Source organism: Erinaceus europaeus, chromosome 12 (genome assembly GCF_950295315.1).
Source record: "Erinaceus europaeus chromosome 12, mEriEur2.1, whole genome shotgun sequence".
Taxonomy (NCBI): domain Eukaryota; kingdom Metazoa; phylum Chordata; class Mammalia; order Eulipotyphla; family Erinaceidae; genus Erinaceus; species Erinaceus europaeus.
In genome coordinates, this window is record NC_080173.1 from 10,056,594 (window position 1) to 10,069,907 (window position 13,314).

The window sequence follows — 13,314 nt, forward strand, 5'->3', positions numbered from 1 at the left end:
GAGAAATTGAGAGAGGAGGGGAGGGAGAGAGGGAGAGAAAGATAGACACCTGCAGACCTGTTTCACTACTGATGAAATGTCCTGCAGGTGGGGAGCTGACAGGACTTGAACCCAGATCCTTGCGTGGTCCTTGCGCTCAGTACTATATGAGCTTAACCTGGTGTCAGAACCCAGCCCCCCACCCCGACCCCCAGCCCTTCTCTACCAGACCCACATGGGTGAGTGCCACAAATCCATTCCTGGACACTGCCCTGCATCAAGTTCATCAGAATTCCTGGGGCGGGAGGGGCTGTGCACACAAACCTAGGTGCTGAATAAACTCTCTGGCTTGCTTCTGAAACCCCAGGCCAGTCAGAATCAGAAATTCTGGGCTGGGACTCCTGGGACTATGAAACATTCCCTCAGTGAAGCCAGAGTGAGAACCAGGGCTGGTTGGAAGGGGCTGTAGGAAGTAGCAAGTTCAGTCACTCTGCCCAACCCCAGGGTGCGCGCGTGCGTGCGTGCGTGCGTGTGTGTGTGTGTGTGTGCGTGCGCGTGAACGCGTGTGCATGTGTGCGTGTGTGTGTGCATGCGTGTGTATACACACACGTGTACAGACACACAGACGAGGTGGGGACAGTGCTGTAGACACTGAGGCATGTCTAGTGCGCTTGGCCGAATGAGGCTTGAACGTGGGCACTGACAGAGACGGACACACACGTGACGTCTGCATTCAGGAGTCTGCCTGGGCTGATGGGGCTCCGGGTCCCCTCTGGCGAGCTCACCTGGGCCTCCACGAGCCAGCGGGAGATGGAGGTCTTTCCGTCGTAGCCGGGTCTGAACTGCAGGGTCACTGAGCGGGGGCCGATGTTGGAAATGCCCAGGTTGGTGGGAGCCCCGGGGAGTTCTGGGCAAAGAGAATACACGGGGAAGGAAGGAGTGTGGGGGAGGAGAGCCCGGGATAGGTCTCTCTGGGACTCCTTTCTTGGGGTCTAGAGGCTACCCAGAAGGAAAGGGGGATCTGAAATAATAGAACTGACCAGTCCTCCTCTCCGTCCACACACACACACACACCCGATGACAGCCGTCCCCAACCCCAAAGAAGCTGCGTGAACCTGGAAGGTGGAGGGCTGGGGTAGGAGTCGCCCTTGTTTTCTGAGCAGACACTGTATTGGCGGGGGGGTGGGGGAGATTCCAGGATGAACAGGTCCCAGAGGGGGACAATCTGAGTTGGAATCCACATCTGCCGCCCCCAGCTGTGTGTCTTGGGGCAAATGCCATAACCAAGCTGTGCTGTCACTTCCTCAGAGAAGACGATCATGTCACCTAGATTAGCACCAATGTAAATCAAATGCCCAGGCCTGGCACACGGACAGGAAAGACATACCCGTGCGTGTGCTCCTAGTGCCCTGGTCAAGGAGGCAAGTGGCCAGGTCAGACACATACCTCCAGACTCAGACAGGACCATGTGGCTCTCAGGTCCACCTTCCCATAGATACAGATGGGGAAACTGAGGCACGGAAGGTCACTTGACTTGCTTGGGGTCTCAGAGCTTGCTCTCTACCCCAGGGCTAAGACTCCCCCTTCTGTGGCCGCCTTTAACAGGCACGTCCCTGGATGGAACCCATCTGGACTTTCCCGCCCACCTTTCCTCTTTTTTTTTTTTCTCTTTCTTTTTTTCTTTTTTCCTTTCTTCATTTTCTTTCTTCCTCTTTCTTTTTTAAAGGATCTATGCAAGGTCCATTGACAAAAATATTTATTTTTATTATTGGATAGAGACAGAGAGAAATTGAGAGGGCAGGGGGAGCTAGAGAGGGAGAGACACCCTGCTTCACTGCTCGCAAAGCAGGTGGGGACCAGGAGCTTGAACCCGGTGCCTTGCACACTGTAATGTGCGTACTTAACCAGGTGCGCCACAGCCTGGCTCCCTTATTCATCTTCTTTGCTTCTCTTTCCCTTCCCTACCTTACCTCTTCTTTCTTAATGAGAGAGAGAGAGAGAGAGAGAGAGAGAGAGAGAACTAGAGCATCACTCTGGCATACACATTATTTCTGGGGATTTAACTGGACCTCAGGCCTCTAAGTACCAGCACCTAGCACCTGATCCACTGTGTCATCTTCTAGTTTGAACTTTCTAAGTGACACTGGAAACTCCAGGGAGAGGAGGCAATGGGGAAGGACTTGGGGAGGGCTGTGCTTAGCTGAGAGCCATGAGAGGAAGCAGCAGGGGGAGGGGGGCGCATAGCCTCTACTTGGGCTCACAGAATTGATTTCTTAATTATTATTATTATTACTATAATTATAATTTTGCTGCCACGGTTATTTCTGGGGCTTGGAGCCTGCACTATGAATCCACTATTCCTGGTGGCCATTTTCCCCATTTTGTTGCCATTGTTGTTATTATTCTTATAGTTACTGTTGTTGGATATGGCAGAGAGAAATGGAGAGAGGAGGAGAAGACAGAGAGGGGGAGAGAAAGATAGGCACCTGCAGACCTGCTTCACCGCCTGTGAAGCAACTCCCTGCAGGTGGGGAGCCGAGGGCTCGAATCGGGATCCTTATGCTTTGCGCCATGGCCTTCACAGAGTTGATTTCTAATGGGAAATCAACTTTCTTCCACAGGGAAGAAAGTGGATGTTCTAGAAAGAGGAGGGGCCTTCTAGTTTCTGGCTGTCCATGGGGCTTCACTGCTGTAGGCTATGTCACCAGACAGAGAGAGAGAGACAAACAGAAGGAAAGAGGCCACAGCACCAAAAGCCCCTCCAGCCCAGATAACACATGGTAAGGCAGTGCCCTGTCCAAGTGCAGGGCCCCTTGGGTGCCCATCAGGAGAGTCATAAAGGGGCCCTTACCTGGGGGCACCCCGGATGAGATGGTGGAGGCGGACACCTGGCCCTGGCCCTTGGCGGTCATGGCGGTCACCTCGATGGTGTAGGTGGTGAGCGCGGTGAGGCCGGTGACGAGGTACTCCAGGGTCCCGTTGGAGAGGTAGTGGGTCACGCGGGTGTTGGTGCGGTTATACTCCTCCCAGGAGATCCGGTAGCCTGGGCAGAGCACAGGACAGGCCGTGGCTGGATGCTGGCCATGGCCCTGCTTCTTTCTATTTAAGATATTTTCTTTTTTTTTTTTTTTTACTTAGATCAAGAGGTCAGTAGTTTTTTTTTTTTTTTTTTTTTTTGCCTTGAAGGTTATTGCTGGAGCTCAGTGCCAGTGCTATGAATCCACTGCTCCTGGAGGTTATTTTTCCCCATTTTGTTGCCCTTGCTGTTGTCCTTGTTGTGGCTGTAATTGTTGTTATAGCTGCTGTTGTTGTTGGATAGGACAGAAAGAAATGGAGAGAGGACTGGAAGATAGAGAGGAGAGAAAGACAGACACCTGCAGACCTGCTTCACTGCCTGTGAATCGATTCCCCTGCAGGTGGGGAGCCAGGGGCTTGAACTGCGATCCTTACACCGGTCTGCGGGTCTTTGCACTTCTCGCCATGTGTGCTTAACCCACTGCACTAATGCCCAGCCCCCCTGTTTTTTCCACTTCTTAACGAATGAGCAATATGGAAAGATACGGAGAGACCAGAGCACTGCTCAGCTCTGGCTTATGGGGATTGAACCTGGGACCTAAAAGCCCCAGGCATGATAGTCTTTTGCATAGTCACTATAGTGTCACTCCAGCCCTTTTCCTTCCTTCCTTCCTTCCTTCCTTCCTTCCTTCCTTCCTTCCTTCCTCCCTCCCTCCCTCCCTTCCTCCCTCCCTTCCTTCATTTTTTTTTTTTTTTTTTGCTTCCAGGGTTATTGCTGGTACTACACATCCACTTCTGGAGGACATTGTTTACATTTTATTGGATAGGACAGAAAGAAATTGAGAGATCAGGGGGAGATAGAGAGGGATAGAGTAAGATAAACACCTACAAACCTGCTTCATCACTTGTGAAGCGTCTCCACTGCAGGTGGGGATCCAGGGGGACTTGAACTTGGATCCTTGTGCAGGTGCTTATGCTTAGTACTATGTGCACTTACCCAGGTGTGCCACTACCCAGACCCTCTTTTTAATACTTAATTTTATTTATTATTTTTTGGATAGGGACAGAGAGAGAGAGATTGAGAGGGCCTGGGGGAGATATAGAGAGAGACAGAGAAATAGATACCTATAGCATACTTCACTGTATGTGACACTTCCCCTTGGCCCCAGCAGGTGGAGACTGGGGACTTGAACCTGTGTCCTGGAGCATAGTAACGTGTGCTCTAGCAGGTGTGTACTGCTTGCACCCCAGCCATCGCCCTTCTGTTCTGCTTCCCTAGGCTGGTGCTGGATGTAATGGGGCTGAAGGAGGTGGGGCACTGTGCTGGGATGGAGAGGGCCATGGGAGTAACAGGAGAGATGCCTGTCTCCCGCCCCCCAGGGAACTACAGAAGGGAGACGAGTCAAGGTGGTGGTCGCCTAAGGTCAGGTGACTTGAATGTGTCAGCGACCAGACGGATGGACAGACTCCTCAGCAGTTTTTCTTTTCTTTTCTTTTCTTTTCTTTCCTTTTCTTTTCCTTTCTTTTTTCTTTTCTTTTCTTTCCCCTTCCTTCCTTCATTTTTTATTTTGACAGGGCACAGAGAAATTAAGAATGGAGGGGGGACAGAGAGGGAGAGAGAGAGACAGCTACAGACCTGCTTCATCACTTGTGAAGCTTCCCCGCTGCAGGTGGGGACCGGGGGTTTGAACTTAGGTCCTTGCACATTGTAATGTGTGCTTTCAGCCAAGTGTGCCACACCCGGCCCCTTCTTAGCAGTGTCTCAGACAGACTGGTCTGCTGGGAGGCTTTGGATGGACAGTAGACTCGAGGCAGGAGAAGGGAGATGACCCTTCCTAGCCCCGTCCTGACCCCTGGTGGCCTCCCCATGGCCCCTACCTGTGAGTCTGCCATTCTTCTCTCCAGGTTCTTGCCAGCTGACCTTCAGTGAGGTGTCCAGGATGTCATTGAAGCTCAGGTGTCCCACCGGCCCAGGTACTGTACCCCAAAAGGGCCACCCACCCCCCAATGCCAGTTAGAGCCAGAGAGAGAGACCACCATCTCCCCAAGACAGCCCCCAGCACTCCTGGGGGTTCCCTGGGGGTGGCGACAGGATCAGCCCACCCTGTGTCTGTGGTGCCCAGCCTGGCCCTGGGTGGGTGGCAGCGGTGGCGGTGGGCTACAGAGAGCAGGGGCCGGGGCGGGGGAGGGGTGTGCCTACCATCCTCATGGGTGCGCACCAGCTGGGGCGTGCTGCGGGGGCCGTCCCCGGGGGTGGTGAAGCAGAGCACGGAGCTGAAATACTCGGTGAACTTCTTCAGCCCAGACATGAAGCCCACGTGAATGCTGTCTTGGAAGTTGGGCCGAACGGTCACCATGGTCATCTCCTCTTCCTGACCCGGCTCCCAGGCGATGAGCTGGGGAGAGGCCAGGGTGTTGAAGAGGGGCTGAGCCCTGGCCCTCACTCTAGGCCCTTGGACAGAGCGCAGGGGTCAGCTTCCAGAGAAGGTCTGGCTGTGCGGGCACCCCATGCTTTACCGAGCGAGCACCCACTCTTCTGGGGACTCACTGCCCTGTGCTGGGCTGTGAGCGACTTGAGTGAGGAAGGTTTGGTGCTCCCTGCTTTCCAGAGTCATCACTCACTCAGGTCCTCCAGAGACCTCCCCCCAGAGAGGCATTTAAAAGAAAATTGGGGGGGGGGGATGCGGTAGTGCAGCAGGTTAAGTGCACATGGCGCAAAGCGCACGGACCGGCATAAGGATCCCGGTTTGAGCCCCTGACTTCCCACCTGCAGGGAGGTTGCTTTATAAGCGGTGAAGCAGGTCTGCAGGTGTCTGTCTTTCTCTCTCCCCTTCTCTGTCTTCCCCTCCTCTCTTCATTTCTCTCTGTCCTATCCAACAACAATGACAGCAACAACAGTAACAACAATAAACAACAAGGGCAATAAAAAGGGAAAAAATAGCCTCCAGGAGCAGTGGATTTGTGGTGCAGGCACCGAGCCCCAGTGAGAACCCTGGAGACAAAAAAAAAAAAAAGAAAGAAAGAAAGAAAGAAAATTGGGTGGGGGCAGGTGGTAGCTCAGTGGGGTTAAGCACACAGACTGGTGAAAGGATCCTGGTTTGAGCCCCTGGTTCCCCACCTGCAAGAGGGTTGCTTCACAAGCTTCACAAGGTCTGCAGGTGTCTGTCTTTCTCTCCCCCTCGCTGTCTTCCCCTCCTCTCTCCATTTCTCTCTGTCCTACCCAACAACAACAAGGGCAACAAAAATGAGAAAAAAATGGCTTCTGGGAGTAGTGGATTGAAAGTACAGGCACTGAGCCCCAGAGATAACCCTGGAGGTGTATATATATTTAATTTTTTAAATTTATTTATTTATTTATTTATTTATTGGATAGAGTCATCCAGGAATCCATAATTTTGATTTGTGGGCTACTCTTATTTTGATAGAGGGAGAGAGAGAGAGAGAGAGAGAGAGAGGCAGAGAGAGAGACAGAGAGAGAGGCTCCACAGCACCAAGTCTTCCTTCAATGGAGTGGCTGGCTCCAACCTGGGTCATGCACCTGGACAAGCAGCGTACTAGTCCAGTGAGCTACTGAGCTGCTAGAAAAGTCATGACCTAATTTTCTTTTTTTCCTTTATTATTGGATAGAGACAGAGGGAAACGGAGAGGGGAGGAGGAGACAGAGAGGGAAAGAGACAGAGAGACACCTGCAGTCCTGCTTCACCACTCGTAAAGCTTTCCCCTCCTGCAGGTGGGGACCAGGGGCTCGATCCTGGGCCCTTGCACACTGTAATGTGTGCACTTAACTAGGTGCACCACCGCCTGCTCCCCTGACCTATTTTTCTATGCAAAAATGCATCATGACTTTTCTGACAACCCTAGATTTTGCTGACTCTCTTCTATTATTATTTTTAATTATTTATTAATGAAGGGAAAGAGTATTACTCTGGCATATATGATGCCAAGAATCAAACCTGAGACTTCATGCTTGAGAATCTAGCTCCTCATCCTGCACTACTACTCTTCCTACTCTTAAACTTGTTCCAAGGTGGGATTTCCATCTTACACATCACCTAGAGGTGAGGTGTCGGTAAGAAAGCCCCTCCTGGAATCTCAGCCCCAACACACACACCCACTATTGCACGGGCTTCCTGCCGCCCCCGGCGTCTGTTTTTTTTTTTTTTTCTTCCTGTGAGCTCTCAACTCACGAGAACACCTGCTTTCTGGACTCTTCTGTCTCCAACAATGACAGCTGGTCTCCAAGATTTCCTCATTTATTTGAAGTTGATTAAACAGCAATTAATGGTGAAAAGCAACACTTGATGTGTTTTCATAAGCGCGGTATTTATAGACAGAAAGAACATGGCTCCACGTTCATGTCTCCTGATTAACGCAAGCCTGTAACAATGCTTAATCTTCTCTTTTCCGTGGCCAAGGATTTATAAGGGATGTTTTGAAATTTAATGGGTATTGTGAAAAGATAGCCTATAGCAAGTTAATTAGACACTAATTAGACCCTAAAAATACTAATCAGAAATACTAAGTGGCACTTAATAAGTATGTTAAATATCTTCCTTATTTGGGTTATCTTGTTTCATAGCAATTAAATTGCCGAACTTCTTCTTTGGAGTAGATTAAGAAACACGTTTAATGTTTTAATTTAATTTAATTAATGTACATTTGAATTAATTATGCCATTAGAATTAATTGTATGGTGTGTGTGCCCCAGCAAGTACAAAATCTGGGTAAATATTATTTTATTGGGTTTAGGCCAATCACATTCACTAAAATACAAATAAAGGACAAAATATGTCTTTCCAGGCATTTTACAACAGTCAAGGAACTGCCTTCAAGAGCCACCCAGAAGAGGCACTCGGGGTAATGGCAACAGGGTTCTAAAGAGTCACATGGCTTTATCAGCATCCTGTAGTTCTAGGCCTGAAGCCCAAAATGGTGGATGCATTAGGGTAGCTTCCAAATATTGACTCTGGCTGGTAGCCACTGGCCCTTGCCTAACTGCATCTGAAGAGGAGGTGCCGGATTAAGAGATGTCTTCTTCAGGGCCAGGAAGACAACGGGATCGCATTCTGAACCTTCTATTTATTGCCCGAGATTGGGATGCATTGGATCGACCTTCTCGTGGTGCATCCCGTGGGTACCCATTCATTGGGGAAACTGACGATCCTTCCTAGCCGACTGAATCCACATGGATCCCAGTCACTTTCAAAGCCAGCAACAAGCAGCTCCTGACAGCTTTCAACCTGACGCTGTTGAAACGCTAGAAGAAGAAGATTGCCCGAGAGGAGCTGGGCTTCAGTCAGCCATGAGATGGGACCTAGGCTGTAGAGTCAGATGGATGCTTCCTATGCCCAGAGCTGCATGAAATCTGCTGCTGACTGGGCCTGTTTCCCCTTTGCCTAGAAGGCTGGATGAACATCACTGTCTGCCGTGCGGTGGAAAGGGAAGGTGAAGTTCTGGATGTCTGTGTGACTTGCACACGGGCCTGTTTGGAGCCAGCACCAGCTCTGTGCGCCAACCCTGTGCGCCAACCCTGGCTTCTGCGCCCGCCCCGCCGCCCCTCCACACACAAGTGCTATCAGGGCCTCTCTATGCCATTTCTCTGACTGCTCTTGTGATCAGGGCCGGAGTGGCTATGTTCTGTAAGGCCTTTGGCCCTGAGTTCAGAGCAAACCAGGCTGCCCTGAGCATGGCTGGGCTGTGTGGGTGAGTGTGTGCTGGGGGAAGAGAGCAAGCAAAGTGGAGGGAGAAAGAAAGAAAGAAAGAAAGAAAGAAAGAGGAGAGAGAGAGAGAGAGGAAGGGAGGAAGGGAGAGTAAAGTGGAGAGGACTGTACAAACCTAAGATTGAGCTCAGGTCACTGTATCATCCTGGGAATGGGACTCAGCTGCCCCTGGCCTCTGACTATTATGGGGGCTGGTGCATGTTTCCTGCTGGCTGGGGGAAAGAGGGATGATGTAATGTCACGCCTTCTGTCTTTGCTGGAACCAGTGCCTGACAGACAGGGTTGAGAGTGTGGGGTAGAATGTAAAGGCCTGCTAGTTGGTGAAATGTCAAGAGCAAGGGAACTGTGCTCTCCTTCTCCTTTTCCCTTCTTTCTCTCTCTCAACAGAGAAATTGAGAGGGGAAAGAGAGATAGAGAGGGAGAGACACCTCTGCTTCACCCCTCCTGAAACTTTCCCCCTGCAGGTGGGAAACGAAGGCTTGAACTGTGAGCACTTAACCAGGTGCACCACCACCTGCCGCCGCCTCCTCCTCCTCCTCCTCTCTCTCTCTCTTCACTTGCATAGAATCACATAGAACACCCTGGAAGGATAAGTAAAAAATTAACAACACATATTACTTGGGCTGGCAGTGTCAAGGTCGATGAGACAGAACCAGGCAGATGAGGGACTGGGATGAGGGGAGGATTTTTTGCTATGTGCTTATCCTTTTGTCTTGCTTAATATCTCTCTTGTTGGGTCAGATGGTTCACACCTGGGTGAGTACACACAAGACAGTGTGCAAAGACCCGGGTTCAAACCCCCCAGTCCCCCACCCACAGGTGGGAAGGCTTCATGAGTGGTGAAGCAGTGCTTCAGGTGTCTCTCTTTCTCCCTCTATATTTCCCCTTTCTCTCTTGATTTCTGTCCTATCCAATAAATAAAATGAAATAAAATAGATCTCTTGTTTTAAAAATTATAATACTGTAATTACTGTCTTCCTGTGTAATCTTTCAGGAATTCTTATGCTATTTGTATACATGTGTGTGGTATGATTTGTTTTATATGTATATATTTACTAGTGCTTTAACAGTGGCTTATAATGGGGGATTCGACAACCATAGTGGAAGACTGGACAACAGTAATAACAGTAGAGACACATGTACTCTTTGGCCCAGTAGTCTCACTGCTCAGAACCTATTTCCATGAGTGAGATCAGCCAGAGAAAGATGAATATGGGATGATCCCACTCACAGACAGAAGTTGAAAAACCAGAACAGGAGGGAAAACACTAAGCAGAACTTGGACCGGAGTTGGTGTATTGCACCAAAGTCAAAGACTCTGGGGTGGTGGGGGGTAGGGGTCAGGTCCTGGAACATGATGGCAGAGGAGGACCTAGGTGAGGGGTTAGAGTTTTATGTGGAAAACTGAGAACTGTTACACATGTTCCAGCTATTGTATTTTACCGTCGACTGTAAACCATTAATCCGCCCAATAAAGGGGAAACAAAAATATACAATGGCAACTGGGAAAAAAAATAAGAAGAACCTGTTTCCAAGCTACACGTGAGAAGATGGGTGCCCAGAGGTCTTCACTGCAGAAATGTTTGTTCTAGTAAATGCACAGAAACCACACAAATGCCGTCACTAGGGAGCTGGTTGACTGATCTCCAGAAGACTCAGGTAATGGAGGACCCCATGTAGACCAAGGAACATCTCTATTTACACTGCGGAGTGATCTCTGAGAGCTGACATACGTAAACAAGCAAGATGAAGCCAGAGGACGCCATCATTCACCGGAGGAGAGAACACACACAGGGATGTATAGATGTGATCACTTACGTTAAAGAAATGGAAAGAAGGAGCAAAACAAGGAAACAAACCAACATACTGGGGAGTGGGAGGACCAGCATTCTGGCTCTTTCTCTTTCTTTTTCTGAATCTGCCTTGTAGGTTTAACTTTGGAGCCATGTACATAATTATAGAACAAAATTAAATTTAAAAAATCAATCCCTAAGAACTGAAACCAAAATGAAATAAATGAACCTAACAGTGCATTGAGTGGTAGCAAAATTATACAGGGAGGAACTTTTTTTATTTGCAAAGGACAGTGGCAGCACAAAGTAATGTGAACTATAATGCAGCCCCATGGGGTAAATCCTCAGAACAAAATGACTGTAGATGATTGGAAACTATTTTCAGTAAGCAGAGGGCTGGTATCCCTGGTTTGAAACCGCTGTGAGTGCTGGGTGGGGTGGGTAACTGTGATGGTGGTGAAGGAAGTGGATTTTCTGCACGGAGAAGAGAAGCTGACAGATAAGATTACTATTCTTTTAATTTTTTTATTACCTTTATTTCTTTATTGGATAGGGGCAGCCAGAAATTGAGAGGGGGAGGAAGACATAGAGAGAGAGAGAGACACCTGCAGCACTGCTTCACCGCTTGCAAAGCTTTTCCCCTGCAGGTGGGGACCGGGAGATTGAACCTGGGTCCTTGTGCACTGTAACGTGTGTTCAACCAGGTGCATCAACACCTGGTTGAGCACACCCCTAAGATTATTATTTCTAAATAACGTGTAGTCCTGGGGGTCGGGCAGTGGCACACCGGTTTAAGCACACATACATTACCACGCACAGGGACCTGAGTTTGAGCCCCCGCTCCCCATCTGTAGGGAGGAAGCTTTATGAGCAGTGAAGCAAGTCTGCAGGTGCCTTTCTGTCTCCATCCCTCTCTGTTGCCCCCTCTGCTCTTGATTTCTCTCTCTCCTACCATATAAAGAAAAAAAAAAAAGGGTGGGGAGAAGGCTACTGGGAGTGGTAGATTCAGGCACTAAACCCCAGTGGTAACCCTGGTGGCAATAAAAAAAAATGTGCAGTCCTAAAATTGAGTCAGAAGTGTCAGAATGTGATTTATTTGTGTCTTTATTTTATCTCACTGCTCAGCTCTGGCTAATGGTGGTGTGAGGGAACTTAGAGCCTCAGGCATGAGAGTCTCTTTGTATAACCATTATGCTATCTACCAACCCCCGCCCCCAACGCCGCTCTGTGTATTTATTGTTAAAGGCATTTCCTAGCTGTTGACTCACAGGACCTACCCCTCCAGTGTTAGAACAAGAAGCACCTGTGATACCCAGATGGCGGGTCTTAAGTGTGATCTCCTGCTGAGGGAATGTGGGCTCCTTGAAGGAGATGGGGAATCCCAAACACAGCAGAGGGGGAATTATATGTCAGGAACTTTGTTACGCCAGACAGCAAGGAGGCTGTGAAAAGACTACTGTGACATGTCAAAGGGTCCACGTGTTGACTTGAAGAGACTGAGGTGGGTGAATTCAACAGCAGCACAAACACCTTATGGATCCGCTGCATGTCCTTAAGTACATACAAATCGCACCAGACCTTCCCCTAAAGAAAAGATGATTCCCCCCACACACACACAGCTCCAAATTCACCTGTGGACAGCGGGCAGGTGATGGCGATGTACTGAATAACTGCCTAGCTTTTCCTAGCTCAACTGCACTTCCAGTTAAGGGAGAGGACCAGGTAGTGGTGAACCTGGTTAAGTTACAGAGCGTAAGGACCTAGATTCAAAGGCTCTTGGTCCCCACCTACAGGGGGAAAGCTGAAGCAGGGCTGCAGGTTTCTATCTGGCTCTTTCCCTCTCTATCTCCCCCTCTTCTCAATTTCTCTTTGTCTCTATCCAATCATAAATAAATAAAAAACGATAAAAAAATACCTCTTTATTCACAACAGCCAAAGAATGGAAGCAGCCTAAATGCCCATTATCAGATGACTGGCTAAAGCAGTTATGGGATATTATATATTCCATGGGATACCACTCCACAATCAAAAAGATGATATGGTGTCCTTTGGGTCAAAGTGGATGGAACTGGAGGTGGTGATGCTTAGTGAGATAAGTAAAGAGATAAAAGACAACTACCAGATGGTTTCACTTATAGGTGGAATCTAGAGATCTGATTTACATGCACTTGCCAAAAAAAAAAAAATCCAGACTGAACAGAAGCAAGCAAACCGTAAGACTTGTGAGAACTCTGCTGGTGATCTTTGGCGGTGGGAAGGCAGGGATCCAGAATTTTGGTGCCTGTGGTGTGGAACTGTACATTGCAATCTTACAATCTCTGTCACAAACTTAGTGACAAAACATTAAAAATGTGTCTCTTTTCCTTTTTCTGAAAGTACTTCAGTTAGTACATTCAGAAGAACTGATAGTATTTGACTTCCAACATTCTGCACCCCCTAGTGGAAGAACAGAAGTTACAAAATAGATTAGTGGCTACCAGGCAAGAGAGTGAGACTTCAGGGCCCGGGTGGTGGCACACCTGGCTGAGAGCACAGGGTACAAAGCTGAAGGACCTGGGTTCAAACCCCCAGTCCCCAACTGCAGGGGGGGAAAGCTTTGCGAATGATCTCTCTCTGTGTCTCTCCCTATCTCCTCCTACCCTTTCAATTTCTGGCTGCCTCTATCCAATAAATAAAGATAATAAGAATGATAATAAAAAAAAGAGTCAGATTTCATGCCTTCAGGTGGGAAGACCCAGCATCATTTGGAGGGCACCTCTGACAACCACAACAGCCCCAAACGTCCAACCTGCATCTATGACTGAGCC

At 49.0% G+C, this 13,314-nt stretch overlaps 1 protein-coding gene across 4 annotated transcripts in view; it reads right to left on the bottom strand.

Annotated features, from left to right (window-relative positions):
• SDK2 (sidekick cell adhesion molecule 2) overlaps window positions 1–13,314 on the bottom strand; it is a 334,770-nt gene that overhangs the window by 63,102 nt on the left and 258,354 nt on the right. For all 4 annotated transcript variants that reach the window (XM_060202671.1, XM_060202672.1, XM_060202670.1 and 1 more), the window contains exons 19-22: window positions 5,195–5,390; window positions 4,873–4,971; window positions 2,831–3,022; window positions 765–886 (exon numbers count right to left, since the gene is read on the bottom strand). In XM_060202671.1, coding sequence (XP_060058654.1) covers window positions 765–886; window positions 2,831–3,022; window positions 4,873–4,971; window positions 5,195–5,390 — 609 coding nt within the window. The remainder of the gene's footprint in view (window positions 1–764; window positions 887–2,830; window positions 3,023–4,872; window positions 4,972–5,194; window positions 5,391–13,314) is intronic.